At 33.1% G+C, this 20,348-nt stretch overlaps 1 protein-coding gene across 3 annotated transcripts in view; it reads left to right on the top strand.

The window, feature by feature from the left end:
• Nucleotides 1-2,279: 2,279 nt before the first annotated feature.
• Nucleotides 2,280-20,348, top strand: part of ohgt (E3 ubiquitin ligase component cereblon) — a 108,750-nt gene continuing 90,681 nt past the window's right edge. For 2 of the 3 annotated variants that reach the window (XM_085827137.1, XM_035359469.2), the window contains exon 1: nt 2,280-2,717. In XM_085827137.1, coding sequence (XP_085683263.1) covers nt 2,679-2,717 — 39 coding nt within the window. In that variant the 5' untranslated portion in view covers nt 2,280-2,678. Of the gene's footprint in view, nt 3,247-20,348 lie in introns of all 3 variants that reach the window. The other variant, XM_035359470.2, reaches the window with a different exon arrangement.

Raw genomic sequence — 20,348 nt, 5'->3', positions numbered from 1 at the left:
CGGTGGAAATTGTCATCAAACTGTCCTGAACAGGCTTTTAGTTGATAATAACTTCCAGGCTTATCAGTACCTCCTTTTGAGTGGAGGGTATACAAATATAGTACCCAATTTAAATTACATTGTGATTGTAATAATATTGTGGTATTAAATAAGTGATTATAATTACAATTTAGATAATTGCATTGTAATTATATTACATTGTATCTGGGAACTCTTAATTTCATTACTTTATGCAATTATGTAAGTGCATAATCTAATTGCAATAATATAATCTATTCACAATTACAAAATAATTATAAATGCAGTTACATCTTAAATAGAGGCCATTTTAATACTTTTAAATTTTCGCAAGATAACTTCCCATTAAGGTTCATTTGGAGGAAACTATGCAAATACTAAAAAAGAAATTATGCTAAATTTACATATTTTGTACAGTAGTTTCTTGTTATAATGCTGTTCAATATATCTTCAATACTTTTGTAAATTTAACGACATTCTTTGCAATCACTGTGGTGCTTTAAAAAGAAGTTTCTTAGTTATGCTTTCTAATAATTATTAAATTAAAAATTAAGTATTATGTATAATAACTAGCAATTAAAAAACCTTGACTGCATGAAAATGCTGTTGCTGTGTAAAATAGAAAATAAGCTTTCTTTTATGCTTTGAAATGAATTACGTGGGGTTAAGTCGTCCTTTTACAATTTAAGAATGTGGTTAACACACATTCTTAAATTGGACAGGTTTTATCTAAATTATTAGTATAAAATATATAAACTATGACTTATTTTGTAACATAACTCAAATTACAAAATTCATTCTATATATGTTCAAATTTATTATCTTTTATGGAATAACTGTTTTTTAATTTAGGTAAAAATTGCATTTTTAGAAGTATTACAAATACAATGCAACACAAAGGTGATCTGATTGGAGAGGAAGGACTTTTTATTACGGTTTCTAGTTCGTATTTATATTACATTTGGTGAAAATCATCCAAAACACAGAATGCTGTACTTTCTTCTTCCATATATGTTATGAAATATTTCACACATTTAAAAGAAAGTGTTTCTTCAGAGTCTTGCACAATTATTTCCATATACCTCAGACTAAAATGACAACATATTCTTAAGTTATTTTTTTAGTATGAATTTACAGTGTTTTTATGGAAATTTTTGTTAAAATGTCATTAAGATAAATTTATTTGCACACTCTACGCTTTAACTATTTCCCTATTTGACACTATTGAAAGTTTTTATTCATATCTTATTTATTTTAGTCTGCTAACAAAACTAAAACATCTAAAGAATAAGTTATTTTGAATATGTTTACAAAATATACGCGAAATTTTTATTTAAGTGAAAACGTCTATATACTATTCGAGAATTAATAAATTATCCGAAAAGTTTATGTGCGCTCAATGCCGCGCGTCTATAAAATAAATCTTTAAAAAAACAGCAGACATTCAGCCAGTGTGTGCGATAAACGCGCCAAAATTGGTAGCGCGTTCCCTCCCTCGCCAAGAGAGAAAAGTTGGTGATTCAGCCTGGTTTAGAGGAGCCTTAGTCTGGGGGTATGTTTGTAAAACACACATGCAAAAAATCCAGCAATGCCAGAACATTACACTGAGAAGAATCTCTAAGAGCCCCTGGTACTTCAGAAACGAAGCCATCCATAACGAACTGAACATAGATAGCATCAGTATTTGTATTGCCAAAATCGCAAAGAATTTTTTCAACAATATTGAAAAAGTTAATAATAGTTCCATTCCCAGGCTGACCTACGACTATACGATTGAAGAAAATAAAAAGAGACCAGGAGCTGTACTCCGGCATTTATTGTAGTTGTACCCAAATTATAAATTAATTTCTAGCACCAAATTTCATAAAATTCAATTGTTTTGGCAATACTACTTCTATGGTATTCTAGGACACGCATAAGTGTCGCCATCTACATGCACTCCCACGGACAATTTTTATTCTTCGACTCTATATCCATATACTGTTACGACCATACATAATAGTTATTTAGGCCACTTATTATCTTAGCACATGATCCTTTCACTATTTTGCGTTCTCCCCATTTTAATTTCTAGTTATTATTTTATCCTTGCAAATAATTCCTAGTTCTGTCTTTAAAGTCAAATCCTCAATAAGATAGCCCCTCCCCCATCCAATGCCTGACAAGCAAGACTGTGCACTTTCTTTACAGATCGACCATTGGCGCACGTGACGAGTAGCAGTAGCATCACTTAGGTTTTTCTCGCAGCTCCTGCCATGAAGACGACTAACTCTCCGTGCTGTTTATGCGAAAGGCTCATCCATTGCTTATCACGTTCACCACTTATCACGAGGAACCTTCCTCTTCTAAGTAATATGCCATGATATGCCAGTAAAAAGATATGCCACCTCACACGTGATAGACACAGGATGTGCCTTTCCCAGCCGAGGCGCCTGAAGAAGTGCCCAGCACCTGAGCCTTCTAGTGCCGTTTGGCCACTCCCTCCTTTCTTACCTTCTATAGAAATTTCCTTATATACTTTCCACCAGGGAGCGCTGCTTGCAAGGGGGGGGGCGTAGAGAAGACATTTACAATGTATGGCAACAAATCTTTTGTTTTGGCCATTTCAAAACATTGCGACATGGACGATGTGATCGATTTGAGAATTCAGCGTATGGTAGATGGGGATGATGACAGTGACTCTTCAGAAAATTCTTCAGGTAATAATGCCAATTAGTTACTTTTCTACATGATTGCATTGCATTTACATTATGAATTTTTGTGGTTAGTTGCTACGGGCTCGGACATCTTCCGTCTTGAACGTGAACGGTAATCCTAAATCTTCGTTTCATATCACCAGTTGCCTGGATACTAATTTTAAGTATAGAAATTCAAGATGATATTTGCCACATATTGAACGTAAAAAATTCAAGTTATCAACTATCAGAAGTTGAAACAAGTGAGCGTTGAAGTTTGACAATACATTGTTTGCCATTACAGACTAAGATTGTGTGACATAAATATAATTTTATGAGAAAGCAGATTAATGGTTAGTTTCATCCTGAAATCAAGTTGTTACTTATCACAAATTGCATACAATAATTCATGTTATCGGCTCAGAGAAGTGAGCATTGACATTATTATGCCAATAGATAACATTGCAGACTAGAATTTGTGTGACATAAATATAACCTTAAGAAAACAGATTTATGGCTAGTTTCATCGCAAAAATCATCAAAAAGAAAAAAGGTACGTTACACTGGTTTTTTTATGTCTATGTTCATGGGTGTTCTTGCATGAATCTCAATGTAATGTAAACAGTTCCTTTATATACTAAATATTCAGAATTCCCAACTTTTGTTTCTGATTTTTGATTTCTGTTCGCTTTGGAGAACTGTACTAAAATTAATTTTTAATTGCAAGATTTTAATAGGTTAAATATAATATGCACATTAATTAATGCTTACTGTTTTAAAACAATAAATAATAGATTATAGTAAATAGAATAGAAATTTTAATTTTCCGTAAGTAGAAATTTTATATAATATCTAAAATCATTGATTACCTTTGAAACTGTGTCATAGCCTTATGAGGCCGAACGTATTATGATAGTTTCCAAGTATGCCATTTTGTTAAACTATTTTGAGCCGATATGATTTTAACATTTTGTATTAGGTTATATTAAAATGCCATTAGTTCATCTTGTATTTATTTTGTTTAATACAACAAAAAATGTGAAAAGATAAAAAAGTGCCCATTTATTTGTGTTTAACAGTATTTCTAATTAAGATGCTTTGTTCCCCCGTATTATTAATACTATTTAATATATTATATATATTATATACTGTGATTATGCACCAGTTATTAATGCACTTGTATAGGAGAGTAAGAATATTAGAAAGTAATGTGTATATTAAATAGTGAATCAAAACTAATTATTTATGCAAAAACTATAGCATATATGCAGTATATCCATACAAAGCATAACATTGAAAATTATCAGAATTTTTTAAATATGTGTAGAAGTCTGAAAGAAAAACAAAATAGAGCAATTTTATGTCATTATTTGCTTTCAAGAATATTGTTATGACATTTTATAGAAAATGATTGGAATGAAAAATCCTTCAATTTTTGCTACTTATGTATTACTGCAACCATCTTTGTTATGACGTTTTATAGAAAATGATTGGAATGAAAATCCTTCAATTTTTGGTACTTATGTATTACTGCAACCATCTTGGTAGAAACTGCCAAACTCTGGCAATTGTGCCTGTGACAGCTGTTTAAGTAACCATATTTATTATAGGTTGCAATATAAAAATTCTCAGGATCACTTTTTTCTTCCATAAAAGATCGCCAATCTGCGCAGCTGTGGTTGCGCTAACACGCAAGTATCAAATTTTCTTTCAAATGAAAGATTTTAATTTTTTTAACTCTTTTTTTTTGGGGGGGAGGGGGGAATTTTTTATCTATATATATGAAATAAGAAGAAACTGGTAATCATTATTAACAGCTTTTCAAATTATGCCTGTATTTCACTTCTTGAAATTTTTATGCGAAGATATTCTACTTTCTTTTTAATAAAGCAAACTGTAATAAAAGTGATAACTTTTGAAGTAAATCTTGAGGCAAAGTCTTGAAACTCCACGGTGCCATATTACTATCTAAATTTTTTGTGTACATTTCGAACTTTAAGCCTAAAATGTTTGCAAAAACGTGGTTTTCGCACGTGCAAAGACCACGTTTTTTTTTTAACACAGAATTTACGGCAAAAATCTGAAACAAAAACAAAAAAATTTAGAGAGCAAAAACATAAAGTTTCTAACCAAAAATATTTGACAAGAACCCATGTTCACTGTGATCTGTTTTAACTTAAAAAAACATCAGAGAGATGCACAATCTATGTAGCATAGGAATTACGCACACCTCGCTAAAATAAACTAACATAACAACAGTAAATTTACCATGTATGCAGCATTCCGTTTTAACTTAAAAGTTACTATTCTGTTTTGAGGGCCGTATAAAAGTTGCAGCGAAAATGTATGCGCAAAAGCGCCAAATCTAGCAAACGTGCCCATTTAACAGCGCGCCAAATCTAGCGTACGCACTGATTTCAGATTGCGTAGGTTTATATAGTTCTATATTTCGGTTGATCTTTAGATTATGGTAACTTGGCGAAAATTTGGCGACCGACTCTCCTACAGCAACCCTCTATTTTTTTTTCCCGCCGCCATTTTGTCTTCACGAAGTAAAGACATGTTTCTTTTCTTTTTATCTACTGAACACTTCTTCCAACAATCTACTAGCCGAATTACACTTATACAGAAGAAGCTAGAAATTTCATCTAACAAAACTGCTTAATCATGAAAAATATTCACTGCAAAATTGGGAAAAAGTACACAATACCATACTCCTTACGCGTTTTTCAAAATAACACATACACATAAACCATGTACACGTCGACTTATTTTTACTTAAAAAAAATCCCAGAATTACACAAAAATGGCATTGCGCACACTCTTCACTATATCCATGTACACTGCTTTTTTCTCATAAATTAGAAAAATTTCATGAAAATACATGACAATTTTCTGAATCTTTAAACCCGGTAAAAAGAACATATATGAAATTACCTGATCGCGAAAAAGTATATACCCTTTCCAAATATGAACATTTCCACATATAAAATAAATAAAATATCCAAAAACTTTTACCTCTAAATCATCTATTATATTATAAACGTCACTAACGAATTCATACCGCAAGCATTACAAATACTTAGTGTCAAATATTTAAATTATTTCCATGCACGTTTACTTCAACTAAAATGTATACCAAATTCCTACAAACATAAAATTCACAAAATAACTATCATTTAATTAAAATATCACTAAACCATGTACACGTCAACTTATTTTTACTTAAAAAAAAAAAATCCCAGAATTGCACAAAAATGGTATTGCGCACGCTCTTCACCATATCCATGTACACTGCTTTTTTTCTCATAAATTAGAAAAATTTCACAAAAATGCATGACAATTTTCTGAATCTTTAAACCCGTTAAAAAGAACATATATGAAATTACCTAATAACGAAAAAGTATATACCCTTTCCAAATATGAACATTTCCACGTATAAAATAAATAAAATATCCAAAAACTTTTACCTCTAAATTATCTATTATATTATAAACGTCACCAACGAATTCATACCGCAAACATTACAAATACTTAGTGTCAAATATTTTAATTATTTCCATGCACGTTTACTTCAACTAAAACGTATACCAAATTCCTACAAACATAAAATTCACAAAATAACTATCATTTAATTAAAATATAATTAAATTCAAAAACACTACTTAAAATATAAATAAGCACATATGTTAAATTAATAAAAATTAGCTTACAATCCTAATTACTTTAAACTAAATCATTGCTAATAACAGTTTTCCCAATAATACCAAATTACTTTGCTTCCAGCTAACATTTAGAACAATGCATAAAAATAATATCCTCAAATAATTAAAAATACTAACTTACCTAATCTTCTTCAGAATCTTGCTTACATGGTGGATACACTTTTATTATGGATTCAATAAAATCATTGAACGATTTTTTCTGCGAATTATTCCTCCACACTTCCTCTGCTAAATAAAAAGCAAAATTCTCTTTATCACAATGCCTCGGAATGGCGCTTTTTATAGCACTCCACATGCCCTCTATTGTATTGGTATGTGCACCTGTTTCAGGATCTTTAAAATAATATTTGTGGTTCACAGCAAGATGTTTAAAACCTTCATCTTCCAAACATTCATACGATTTCCAGCAATCTGAAATAATTATAGTACCCGGTAGAATATATTCTTTTATAAAACTTAATAAACAATCTTTACTTCTATCTCGCACAACCTTAAAAAACATTTATTACTACCCCTTTCAATCCCACCAAACACCCATTTTCCTTCCACTCTCCTACCTCTCTGATACTTCCGCTTCCCAAACTTACTCTCATCAATTTCCACAATAACATTCATACCACCAAGCATACCCATATCATTTTTGCAAAATTCCACGCACACTTCCCTACAAAAAGAATTCCAATCAGCTGCAGTCCTACTGCTAATTTCTAAATCTGAAATCCAATAGTCAACTGGCAATCTATTCACCCAATAATAAGAAATCAATAAAATCTCACCCATACTCAAACGACTTTCAGCAAACCACGTACCCTTCCTTACACTCCGTTTCACAAAATGTCCATTTTCACCAGATTTCTTGCACCGCCATTCAAACTTATCAGTAATATCCTTCCTTTCACACAATCTTATTTCATTCCCACATTTTGGACATTCATACTTATCCGCAATTAAACCTACACTCATGCACCATTCAACCAATTCTTTTGAATTATCACACAAACGCATTAAAAATCTAGAATTCACTTTAGACAGCGCCATACAATCCCAAAATTATTCAACCCTACTTCACACAACACACAATGAAGCTTAATACAAAATAATATACAGCCACAGATATTTTTCCAAATTCCCCCCTTTTCCGATTAAAGAACCGTAATTCGTCCATTAATATCACATGACATATCCCATGATCTCTCATTTCCCTCACACAAAATAATGCATAATCGGAACTGAGTACTACTCACATTATTACCAAAGTCCCAGGTAGTAACCTTTATCGCCTCCAAAATGTTGCCAAACTACCAGTTACCATATTCTAAAGATCAGCCTATATTTCTTAAGACACCATTGAAATACTAGTTTAATTTTTAAATCCTTTTTTGATTTAAGTTTTTTTTTTTTTTTTGATATCCTATAGATTTAACAATCTGGGAATTGCCCATGATGAAAAGTCGGCAATATAATTTTGGGTAAAGTGCAGAATCATGCTTGAATCTAATTTTGGGTAAAGTGCAGAATCATGCAGAAGTGCTTGACTCGTTTTTAAGAACTGCACATACTCGATATCCATGTGCACATCGACCTATTTTCACTTAAAAAACAATTCTAGAATCGCACAAAAATGGCACTGTGCACACCCTTGACTTTATCTATTTACACATAGAGCTATTTTCACTTAAAAAATAAAAGAAAATTGACAAAATCCGATTGTTTTTACCCTTGTAAAAAGTGGTGAACAAATAAGTGAATGATTCTGCACTTTACCGAGAATATTTTCAAAGAAAAGACATCATTCATTATAGAAAATTACATTTGAACAACCAACGAGATGAAATTATGCTTTAGTGATAAGTCGGTAGTGAAATAGCGATGCAGGCATCCATTCAGGTATGTTTAGCAATTTTTATATAAATTATAATAATGATCTGAAAAAGTTATTTACTCTTTTGCTCCCATTCAATCATGTTTAGCCTTTTTTATATAAATTATAATAATAAAAAAGTATTATATGAAATTAACCTTTCATCTAAATTAAAACATCAATCTTAGATAGTTGGCTAATCTTTCGAATATGGTAACAGGTAGTTTGGCGACATTTTGTAAGGCGATAAAGGTTACTAGCTAGGACTTTAGCAGTGCACATGGATAAAGTCAAGAGTGTGCGCAATTCCATTTTTGTGCAATTCTGGGATTTCTTTCAAGTAAAAATAGGTCAACGTGTACATGGATACCGTGTATGTGCAATTCTTAAAAGCGCGGTAAGCAGTGGGCGATTCTGCACCACTTTCTCCCAGTTTCGCACCTAATCTTTGTCAAGATTAAGCACTTTTGTTCCATAAAAGTTCTAGCATAAGCGTTATTCGGCTAGCAGATTGTTGGAAAAAAATGTTCAGGAAAAAAAAAAAAAAAAACTAGCAAGTTGCTGTAGCAGGGTTGGTCACCAAATTTTCGCCAAAAAATCGCCAAGTTACCATAATCTAAAGATTAACCAGTTATTTACTATTATACTTCCTCTTTTGCCGCAATTATTTGGCGATTTTTTATGGCCCTCGAAACCGAATAGTACCAAAAAAAATTAGCGAATTGCACAATCTAAGTATTGCGCACAAATCAACAAAATAAACTTAAATAAATTACAAACAATTGAAAAACAACAATAATGACAGAAATTTATAGGGGGGGGAAACAATGAACATTCTACAAAATAAGAACAGCAATAAAATAAAATTCACTATCAGCAAAACTCGTCAATTTCGACCGCTTTATCCTTCCTTCTGAGACACCGAGTGTACAAAGCCCAGCATACATTCGTGAATAAAATCCACATAAACACACCCGTGAACAAAAGACTCATTAACAACTCCAACATCATACCTTTTAATACTAAATTCACCTTGCACACAATCCAAAATAGGTGACTGAAATTTTGCCACCATGCCTTTCATTGCAACATAAGCCATTTCAAAAGGCCCACCAAACCACCCAACCACTCCAGCAATAAAAGTTTCAACGTGAAAAGGGTTGCCATACAAACAACATCACGTCAAAACCATTGTAGAAAACACAGTAACGTCAAAAACCAGCGCAGAATACATATCGGCACATTTGGAGACGCCATACATGTGAGTGCATATATAAGAGTAGTACTGTTAAACATTTCCATGGAAACATTTGGGCAGCCCTCGGAGATTTTTACCTGTCTGCATTGAAATTTTTTTTTCTTATTGAAAAAATAATAGGCAAAGTGCACCCACTGCTTTGTGCATTTCTCAAAACCGCCAACTTGAAAATAACAAGTCAAAGAATTGCACAAACTCGGTATCCATGTACACCGAGTTTCACTTAAAATAAAAAATCAGGGAATTGCACAAACTTGCACACTTTCTTGACTTTGTCTGTGTACACGTCCATATGTTCCATGTAAGTAGGCAATTCTGCATTAACTTGAAAATAACAAGTCAAAGAATTGCACAAACTCGGTATCCATGTACACATCAACTTATTTTCACTTAAAAAAACATCAGAGAATTGCACAAACTTGGCATAATACACTCCCCTGGCTTTGTTCATGTGCTTATCAATATGAACCATACAAGTCGGCGATTCTGCACTTTAACCAAAATAATACTAAAATTTTGTGTTACATTTTTTATACTGTTCTGTTATCGGGTTGGGATTCAGAAATATGTGTATGTATGCAAGTATGGATGGATATATGTGTTCATGTATGCATGTATGTGTGTGTGTATACACCTGCATACATACATACATTTCTGAATCCGGTCCCGATAACAGAAGAGTACCATATATTTTATGCTACTGCCATAATTTTAGGATCTAGAATTCATAGTTTTGTCTGTGAAGGTTGGCAACATGGGAGTGTGGTTACATTTATCATTTGTCTCATATTTTTTTAAGCCTCTAAGGGCGTTAGTTCGAAAAGGCTATTTATTTCGTTTTGGTATTTTGCATTGGTTCACTATAAAAGTCTGAATTATTTTTCAAATTGTTGTCACCAATTATTACAGCAATGCATTATATTTAAAGAAATTAAATAATGAAGAATATGCATGAATGTATGTATGTTTCGTGCACTGTGAAAAAATAACGGTACCTAGAGACATCAAATTTTGAATAATGTAGTCCTCCACGCGAATATGGGCATCTGGAAGTCCAAATTTGGAATTTGTTTTATTATGTATTTCATATTTTGTAAAACTTTTTTAACAGATTTTTTAATAATCTCAAAAATTTCAAAGTGTTTCATTAACATCTCAGGCATCTTTAAGTGCTAATATTTTATGTGTGAGGTTTCTTTACATTTCTTACTAGTATTATGTTGGTAGCTTAGCAACGCAAAGACATTACAATGTCGAATGACTTTGAATGTCAGTTTCTTTTTTCAAGTCCTGTTTTGAATCGCCATGGGAAAAAAAAAAAAAAAAAAAAAAAGCTCCTTTGGGCATAATATAAAATCTGAAAGCTTTCAGATTTTATGTTTTTTTTTTTTTTTTTTTTAAATTATTTTTTTTAAAGTGGACAGAGTACTTATAGCAGAGAGAGGGTTGCAATAATTCTACAAGTGCCAAATGTAGCAAACATTATAAAAGGAATTCATAGATATCTTCTCTGGAGTGCACTTTGCTTCCCTATTTGTTTAAACTTGTCTCTGTGAGCCCCCCCCCCCCCCCGAAAAAAAAAGGCTGAGAAACACTACTGTTCTAGTTTATTAATGGTCACATGGATAAGGCTGCTGAATAACTTTCATTTGCTCTCTGCTAGATTGTTTGGCTGTATGGGGTTTTCATGAATTTTTCTTGTGTGAATGTGAGGCTGTTTTCCTTAGAAAGTCTTTTTCTAAAGAGCTATCCCTTGTAATGTATAATGTTATATGCTTTTTGATGATCTGTTAACTAACTGATTGTATCTATATATGCAGTTTTACTTTCATGGTGAAATAATTACTGTTTACAAAAGCTTGTTGCGCTGGTAAAAATCTTTTCTGCATTTCAGATATCAACTTGTTTTACTTATGTTTTTAATTTTTCACTAGAATCCTTTAAATAACTACAAATTTTAATTTTGAAATCTGTTATCAGTCTAAATTAATATATAATAATGTATAAATGTTTTCATGTATTTAATTATTATTATAAAAGGAATAGTAATAATGCTTTTAATCCAGTTTTCCGTAACTGTTTATGTGTTGTTTTCCCATTGCTATGTATTACTTTCCAGAGATAATGAAGTATCTTTTTTGAGTAAGATCAGGAATAAAATGACTTGATTTTGATGACTATGGTATGCTTTTAATGTATGGGCTTTGAAAATAGTAATGAATTATGTCTCTAAAAATTTTTTAAATGTAGTATCAACTTTTATATTTTCATCAGTACTTTATTTTCTAAATATCATATTTGAACTGAGTTTTCCAGTTCTAGTTATCTAAAGTAGACCTTTTGGGAATGGCACTTGCAGCTTACATAGATGCCTTCTTCTGCTGTCTTGTCCAACTATTAGAGATCAGTGTTGCCAAATCATGCCACTTTTCACAAATTTGTTACTTTTGACAAACCTGTGATACTAAAATTTGTGTCTTTTCAACTTCATGAATTTTCTGGTATTCCATTATTTGCCTTTGCTACTCTCTTCTACCTTAAAAAAAAATTTTGATTTGTCATAAAATACATTCACGCGATGTATTGATTAAAATTAATTTATAATAAAAATAATACAATTGTACAAAGACTGAAATCTGCACGTCCAATCCAGAATGATACATATCCAGGCCAGTGGCCCCCTACTCCAAAATAAATAAAATAAGAAATAGCAATAATAAAAATTTTTTTAATTCTAGGAAGGGAGACTATAATACTTAAGATTCCTGCACGTCTGCTGTAGTGTTGATGTTGGCCAGTATCACACTTTCGCTCCTTGAATGGTTGTGGAGGGTTAGCATTTCTCTATGTGATCTAAGCAATAAGTGAAGCCTCAGTGTTGCCATGTCCACATGCCATTTTATTAGATTTAAACTGAAGATCTAAAATCCAGATTTAAGGAGACTGGGGGGGGGGGAGGGTAAAAGTATATTTATGGATACCCCTTCGTGAAAACTGGGGATTTTTGGTGGTACATGGATACTGAGTTTGTGAAATTCTTTGACTTGTTATTTTGGCTTTGTGTAGCGGCAATTTTAGTGCCAAAAATCGCCGCTACACGAATACTAAATAACAAGGCAAAGAATTGCACAAACTAGGTATCCATGTACATATTGACCTATTTTCACTTGAAAAAAATCCACAGAATTGCACAAACTAGGCATTGCGCGCACCCTCGACTTTATCCATGTACACGTCGACCTATTTTCACTTAAAAAAAAATCAGAGAATTGCACATTCTCTTTACTTGGCGATAAATGTGTGTGATTATGGCAAAGCCTCAAGGGCTATCTGCCTAAGGGGAGGGATGGCTTCGTGGAGGACTTTCTAAGGGAAACTGGCTCATATGCACGTTACACTTGGGGAAAACCACAAAAACGCCCATGCAGCCAGCCCGTTTGCAGGATTCAAACCTCGGACCGAACTACCAGTGTTCATCGATTTTACCACTTTGCCGCTAATGGGCCTTGGCAATAAATGAAATGAGAACTTTGCGATAATACAAGGGGTACCCTTCAGTGTACTCTAACCGACCCTGTGTATTCTGGATCTCAGATTTGTACTCTAATTTAATTAGACTTAAACAAAAGCTGCAAATAGAAATCCTATGATTATAGCCAATGAGCATATGTGTCAGCAGTTTACGAGGGCATTTCGAAAAGTAAAGATACACCGTATCTTATATATCGTATATCACCGTATCAGAGGAAAAGAAAAGTTTTGGTGAGAAAGTTGGCAACACAGGTGTTAATGTTGAACCGTTAGCTTTCTCCTCACGGTCGTTCGGCATTTCAACATTGATTCTGGTTGGAGTAGGTCATGTTTAACATGGCTGTGCCGATTTAGTATCCCACCAAATGCGAAGTGCGCTCCGTCATACGTTTTCTTCATGCAAAATGTCAGCGACCAGCAGATATTCACAAAGAAATTTTTTTTGTTTATGGGAACATTTTGAATCAACAAAGAGTAATGAAATGGTGTTGTCATTTCTCTGAAGGTAGGACCGATGTTCATGACGAACAAAGAACAGGTCGGCCATCTGTGATCTCTGATGCCCTTCTTCAGAGAACAGAAGAAGCAATTCGTGCGAATAGATGTCTCAAATTGAAAGAATTGCATCAGATCATACCAGAAGTGTCAATGACAACTCTTTATGAAGTTGTGACTGTCAAGTTAGGGTACAGGAAATTGTGTGCGCGCTGGGTTCCAACAGGTGGCAACCTTCTATGACTATGGGCTACAAAAGCTTGTGCACCGACTTAACAAATGTTTGGACAACGGGGGTGATTATGTCGAAAAATAATAAATAATCCAGTTAATAAGATGTAACTGACGTTTTCTAAATAAATGTTTTTAAGGAATGCGAACCATTGTATCTTTATTTTTCGAAATGCCCTCGTATTAACACAGTTGCTGGTGTTTTCCCTTGTTTAACATTTTAATGATCTTTCAGTAGGATTCTGAAGTTTAAGTTAGATTATAGCTGCTGTGTAAATTATGAAGTATGAGTAATGTGAAAAGTTTCAGCACCACCAAAATATTTTGCTTAAAATCAGCTTCATGCTTTGATTCAACCCTACCATTCAGGATGACCACCTGTGGCTTCAAATAGTTTTGTTCTTCAATAAAGCAGATCATTTTGGAAAGGTGACTTTCAGTCTAATTTTTGCTTATGTTTTCACAAATACCTATAACTTTTAGAGATGGTTAATCTGAGAGAGTTCCATGTATTCATTGTACTAATGCAATAGTACCCAACCTTTAATTGACGTGATCCAATTTAGATTTAAAAAAAAAAAATTGGTGATCCACAATTGTATATTGCACATTTAATATGTCAAAAATGTAAATAATATATAAATTATAAAAATGTGTGGTAAATATATTAAAGAAAAAGTGTAACTGTATTCCAGTGTTTTTCAACTGGATTTACTCCAAGGACCGGTAAAATATTTCAGTAGGTTCCCACGGACTGAAATGTTTAACACGTTGACGCTGGCTCGGATATTTGAGGTCCGTTCCGCGCAGTGACGCTTCAACTAGCAGCCTGCCCCATGGGGCGGCGTGACACCAATTTAATGCTTGCGCCCTAATACCCACTAACTGATTCAAATAGACCGAATTTCTAAAATTCTCACGTGGCCTGGCGTGGTCTGGCCTGCCGATAGGACCCATGGTGGCCAGTCGCATGAACTGGGAAAAACCCTAATTTTTTTTTTTTTTTTTTTTTTTTATGGCCATAAGCCTGGTTGAATGTTGTAAATTATGTTGAATGTTGTAAATTATTTTTGTGTGAGCGGCAATTTCATCAAACCTACGACTGACGATTTCCATTTGGCCAGGCACTGGAGGTCCCAATAGTGTTTGGTTTCCTGGGCCACTGACAAAAGATATATATTGCTGCGATGAGTGGCTGAGGACTGTCGTGTGATTTTCTAGAGATTGGTTTGGTTTTCCTTTGGAAAATCGCGGGCCTCGGAGTGGGCTTTGATTGGGTGAACATTGACCCGCCTCTGGATCTTCAGTGACACAATTAGAAGACAGGACCGCCCATGAATAGTGGAGAAAATCTGTGACTTTTTGGGAAATGAATACGCCCCAGTTGACACTTTTTGAATATATAGTGCGTGACCCAGTAATGAGGGACCATTATCGAACATTTAGACGATGACATGAGTTTTACTAAGTTTAGAGTTGACGGCAAGAGAGAAAGACTACTGTTAGTGTGCAAGTATTCTGTGTGAAGTGCCTGTGAGGTGCGAGGTCAGTAGAGTTCTGACATAACGAATTATCTGAGCACACATTTGTTCTGGTAAGTGTAATGGTAGTAAAAAGTTTCTTTCCTTCTAAAAAGGCGGTTAGCATTTTTCATTTTTAATTTTGCCCATCTGAATATTAGATACAATGGATATGGAAATCAGTGATTCGTCTGATGAATCTGTATCTGAAATCATGTGAAAGAGACGAAAAAGTAGAATACTTTCATCATCATCATCGTACACGGCAACTGATAGAAATACCACGGAGAAAGAAGTTTGGGAGTCTGATATATTTGACCAAGATGATGATGCAGAATGGCAGAAAATAGCAGAAAAATCTGCATCAGAGGAAGAGTATTTGGAAGAAGAAAAGCTACTGATCGAACAGACGGACTGCGACGATTCTGTTGCATTATATAAATTATTCTCCACGGACAAGGTATTTAGATCATCGTTGAAGAGCTACGCTGAACAGTGCATAGTGAATCCAGCATATGGCATGAGACAACAAGACAACATCAACAAGCATGGAACTCTTACAAAAAGTGAAATGAATACCTTTATTGGTATCTTGCTTATTATGGGTGTAGTGCAGGTACCCAAAATTCAACTATATTGGTCCAAAAAGGGAATATGTATGCGAATGGGCATATACAGAAAGCAATGAAACGCGATCGATTCTTAGCAATATTGAAATACTTGCACTTTTCCAATAATGAAACGGCTAGAACTGAGGATCGGTTACGTAAACTCCGAAATGTCGTTGATAAAATTCTTCGTACATTCAAAGATGCAGTAAAACCCAGTAAAAATATAGTAATTGACAAAAGCATGGTTCCATGGAAAGGACGCCTTAGTTTTCGTCAATATATACCAGGTAAACGGCATGAGTACGGAATAAAACTGTACAAATTCTGCCTTCAGGATGGATATACATACAATATGCATATTTATTCTGAAAAAAATTAAACAAGAATTGTAAAAACACATTCTAATGATGTAGTCATGAAATTGATAGAGGATGTATTATTCAAGGGCCGGATTTTATGTACCAACAATTTTTATGCAAGTATTCCTTTAGCCGAAGATCTTCTCACTAAAAGAACATATATTTGGGGTACAGGTACAGGTAGAAGATAGGCCAGCACCTCCGTAGTACCACAGGTAATTGAGGTATTGCTGAACCTAGCTAACTGTTAAACTTTCCACCCCAATTTTGAGCGAGGACACCCCGGGGGTGGTTCGAGGTTCTCCCGCCCCTCTTTTTTTACCATGAGTCAAAATAAATAGAAAATTTCTACTGCCGTAGGCAAAGCAAAAACAGAAACGAGGCGACATTATATCTCTTGAAAATCGGAGCAGCATGAAATTTTTAAAGTGGACCGACAAAAGGCCCCTGTGCATGCTAACCACTTCGAGATCTCACAATTACGCCATTATTTGTGAAAAAGATGATAAATTAAAACCAGATACCATTTTTTTCTTACAATAGCGCCAAAAAGGGAGTTGATATATCTGATCAAATGTGTTCCTATTATAAATGTTTACGGAAAATGGTAAAATGGTATCGAAAGTAGTCATGGAGCTAATATGCAGGACCTCTTTAGTAAATGCGTCGTACATCCACAAAAAGTGGGGAACCAAGCATTACCAAATTTTAAAATTTAAAGAAAAAATTATTGATTATCTATTGCAAAATGTTGAGAATCCCCCTAGTGAAGAATTAATAGTAAGTAGATGGAAAAAAACATTTTTTAAGTTCACACCAAGGATCTGCAAAGAAGATGAGGAAAAGATGAGAACACATGTTAAACAAGCTTAAAAGGTACACAGTATGCCATAAACAAAACAAAAGTAATGACCTTTTGTAGGAGTTGTCTGGGTAAGCTGGCACTTTGTTTAAAATGTTTTAAAAAATTGCATAGGTAACTTAAGTAGTTATATTTTGTTATATTTAATGTATTGATTAAATTATGAGTTATGTATTTTGTGTTAAATGTTTGGTTATAAGGTATAAATTTAATGTATAATGTTAAATCAATAAAATTACATTTTGTACTACATATTTTTTATATACAAAACGTGGCCCATCAGTGATGCATGCCGCCCCACGGAACAGTCTAGCATAGGCCACCGGTGGGTCAGGCCACCCCATGGAACAGACAAGCATGGGCCACCGGTGGGCCATGCCGGCGTCAACGTGTTAATAATTCGACCCATTAGCACGATTTTTTCACATAAATAAATCATCATCAATCATATTATTTTCTAAACTAGTAAACTATTGTTATTTGGTTTTCAGCCAATGACACTTTGGATTTTGGACAGATAGCTGGATATTGCGCGGACCGGCAAATATTTCTTGTGGACCAGTGGCGGTTTGCGGACCGGGGGTTGAGAAACACTGCTCTACATTGTATTACTATTTATTAAAAATTCAGTAAAATGCAATATGAATACAGGAAAAGCATATTTTAATGTCAAACCTGACACTGCACATCTTTTCAGGTTTATTGTACTCTGGTACGTATGATGTTAGGGCTACATGCTGTCATTTGCATGCTCATTTGTTATTTGACATGAATTTTGATTTTAACAAGTTCATTGTTGAAAAAACACTTTCACAATAGTGAGTTGATCCAAAGGAGGAATTTAACCCTTGAAACATTTTTTTTTAAGAGTGGATATTTTTTTCTCATCTACGAGCGCCCAAAAGTCTGTGATATTCTTTTTTTTAACTGTAGATTGGACTGAAAATCAATTTGAATTATACGAAAATCATGTAATCTATTTTTGAAATTATTTTTAAGATTGATGTGATTTTCAGAATATTTAATTGTTGCAGATTTCTTATATTTCTTGATATAGTTCTCCAAATTTTTAAAATAGCAAAAATTACATTCTGTTATAGTTTAAAGCTACATTTCTTTCAAATTTGGAAAATATATAATATTTTTAGTTAAATTTTGATTTCAGTGCATTAATACTTCATATATTCAATAATAGTTTTTTTCTTTTGCCTGAAGTTTAAGATTTAGTTTATTAATTTTTATTTGTATGACTGTAAGAAATGCTAAATATGATTACCTGCTGTGATCACTAAGTTCTTCATAAGTTTCCTTTCTGGTTTCTAAAAATTGCTTTATCTCTGGAAGTGTGGTTGTAGAACTTTTCCCTTACTAAGCCATCTAATTTCAAAATATAACATTAAAGTTCTGTACTCAGCATCAAATTCATCAGTCAGTCCATTGAACCATTCATTCTGAAGTGATCTGCAGTTATAGAATTTATAATTTTTCGAACAACTTTTGTCACATGTTCATAATATAAAATTCTTCGTACATAATGCCTGTTGCTGCTGATGTTGTGGTAGTTTGGAAAGTCAGAGCAATCTTTCATAGTGTGATGAAACCAACAGTATCCAATCTCGAAAGGTAATGCCGTCTATTGTTGTGGACATAAGTTTTTGAAGCGTTAGATTAATTTCATTGGTATGATTTTTAATAGCTTGGTATATATCCATTATGTGTGTTCAAATTAAATTACGTTTTTCATGTATCGAAAGCGTGACTTAGGATATATATTAGATTTATATATAGCATTGTTCTAACATAGGTATCTTGATAAAAAATGGGATTTTTTCTGAAGTCGCATACCAATTTTTTTCCATATTTCTATTCTACAATTCAAATTATGCATAAATATTAAATTTTGTAAAATTTAGTGTGAAATTTACGGAGAAATTCCCAAATTTATCGTGGGGTATTTTTTTCACTTTGCACCAAGAATAATTCACTTGGCGAACTTCTTAATATATAACAACCCATTTTCCTTTCCATTGTACAGGAGCGGAAAAAAAATATAATCGTTCCTACCATTTTACATTGTGCGTGAGTGGTAAAAAGTCACATCGTTTCTTCTTTAAAATAATTTTAACAAAGTGCATAAACCACATTTGATGTTATTATCGCTTTCAACAAATATACCAAATTTCAAAATGTGCCAATATATAAATTCACATATAGCTTCGGAACTTTTAAATAAAGAACTCTAATTTTTTGCACCTATGCTTAGAAATACATCTACTTTAAGATGATGGTAAAAATTGTATACATTATAATTCAAGTTTTTTTTTTTAATTTATAAAAATTATTTAATAATAGAAATTTTAAAAATAAATCATAAAAAATGGGTTTGGAATGAACCTAAATTTTGAAATGTGAGAAAAAGAATAAAATAAGTTTAATAAAAAAGAGATATTGATAAATATATATACCAAACTCAGTTAACACTGAGGAGCTAAAATTTTGAGAGCTAATTTTTTGAAAAAATACTCATGTGATTTTTTACAAAACTTGGCAGTTTGGCGTAATTTGTAAATGCGTGTTTAATGATTAACGGACAGTATAAACTAAGCTAAAATTATCTAATTCAGTTAATGTTGCAGATTGCGTTGTTCCTCAATCTTCGAATTGGATCCGGCTTATTATTTTTTGCAGACTGTTAGAGCAATTTTATAAAAGTAAGCTTGAACTTTCGATTATATCAAATAGAATTTCCGATATATATTTGCTAATATATAAAGGATCTAAAGCGAAAGTACATTTCGAAATCCGCAATCTGTTTATCAATTTCACGCTGCTCTGCGGGGTGGGGGGTGGGGCGCCAGCGCAATGAAATGGAAGTTGATCTGTCAGCACTATCCTTATCTTCAAGGCAGATGTTTTTATTTTATTTGGCTTATAATTCCTTACTAAATGTAGTATTTCATCTCGATGTACTCCGTCTTTGATATGATTTAAAACAAGTTCCTCGTCATTATAATTCACTTCCGATAGTGAAAAAAGTGACAGAGGTTATTGAAAACGAAAAAATTTTGATTGACAAATTAGTCGGTATTCTCGACATTATAGGACTTGAACAGCGGAACTTTGTAACTAAACAAGAAATTATGTCTGTTTAATAGAATTAAAGAGAAGTATTATCACATGAAAGGAAGCAACTTAAACAACT

This window comes from Stegodyphus dumicola, chromosome 1, assembly GCF_044657685.1.
Source record: "Stegodyphus dumicola isolate Sdum_Otavi_A_Nest chromosome 1, ASM4465768v1".
NCBI classification, from domain to species: domain Eukaryota; kingdom Metazoa; phylum Arthropoda; class Arachnida; order Araneae; family Eresidae; genus Stegodyphus; species Stegodyphus dumicola.
Note: the sequence above shows the minus strand (reverse complement) of the source record. Positions and strands in the feature narration are given on the sequence as shown.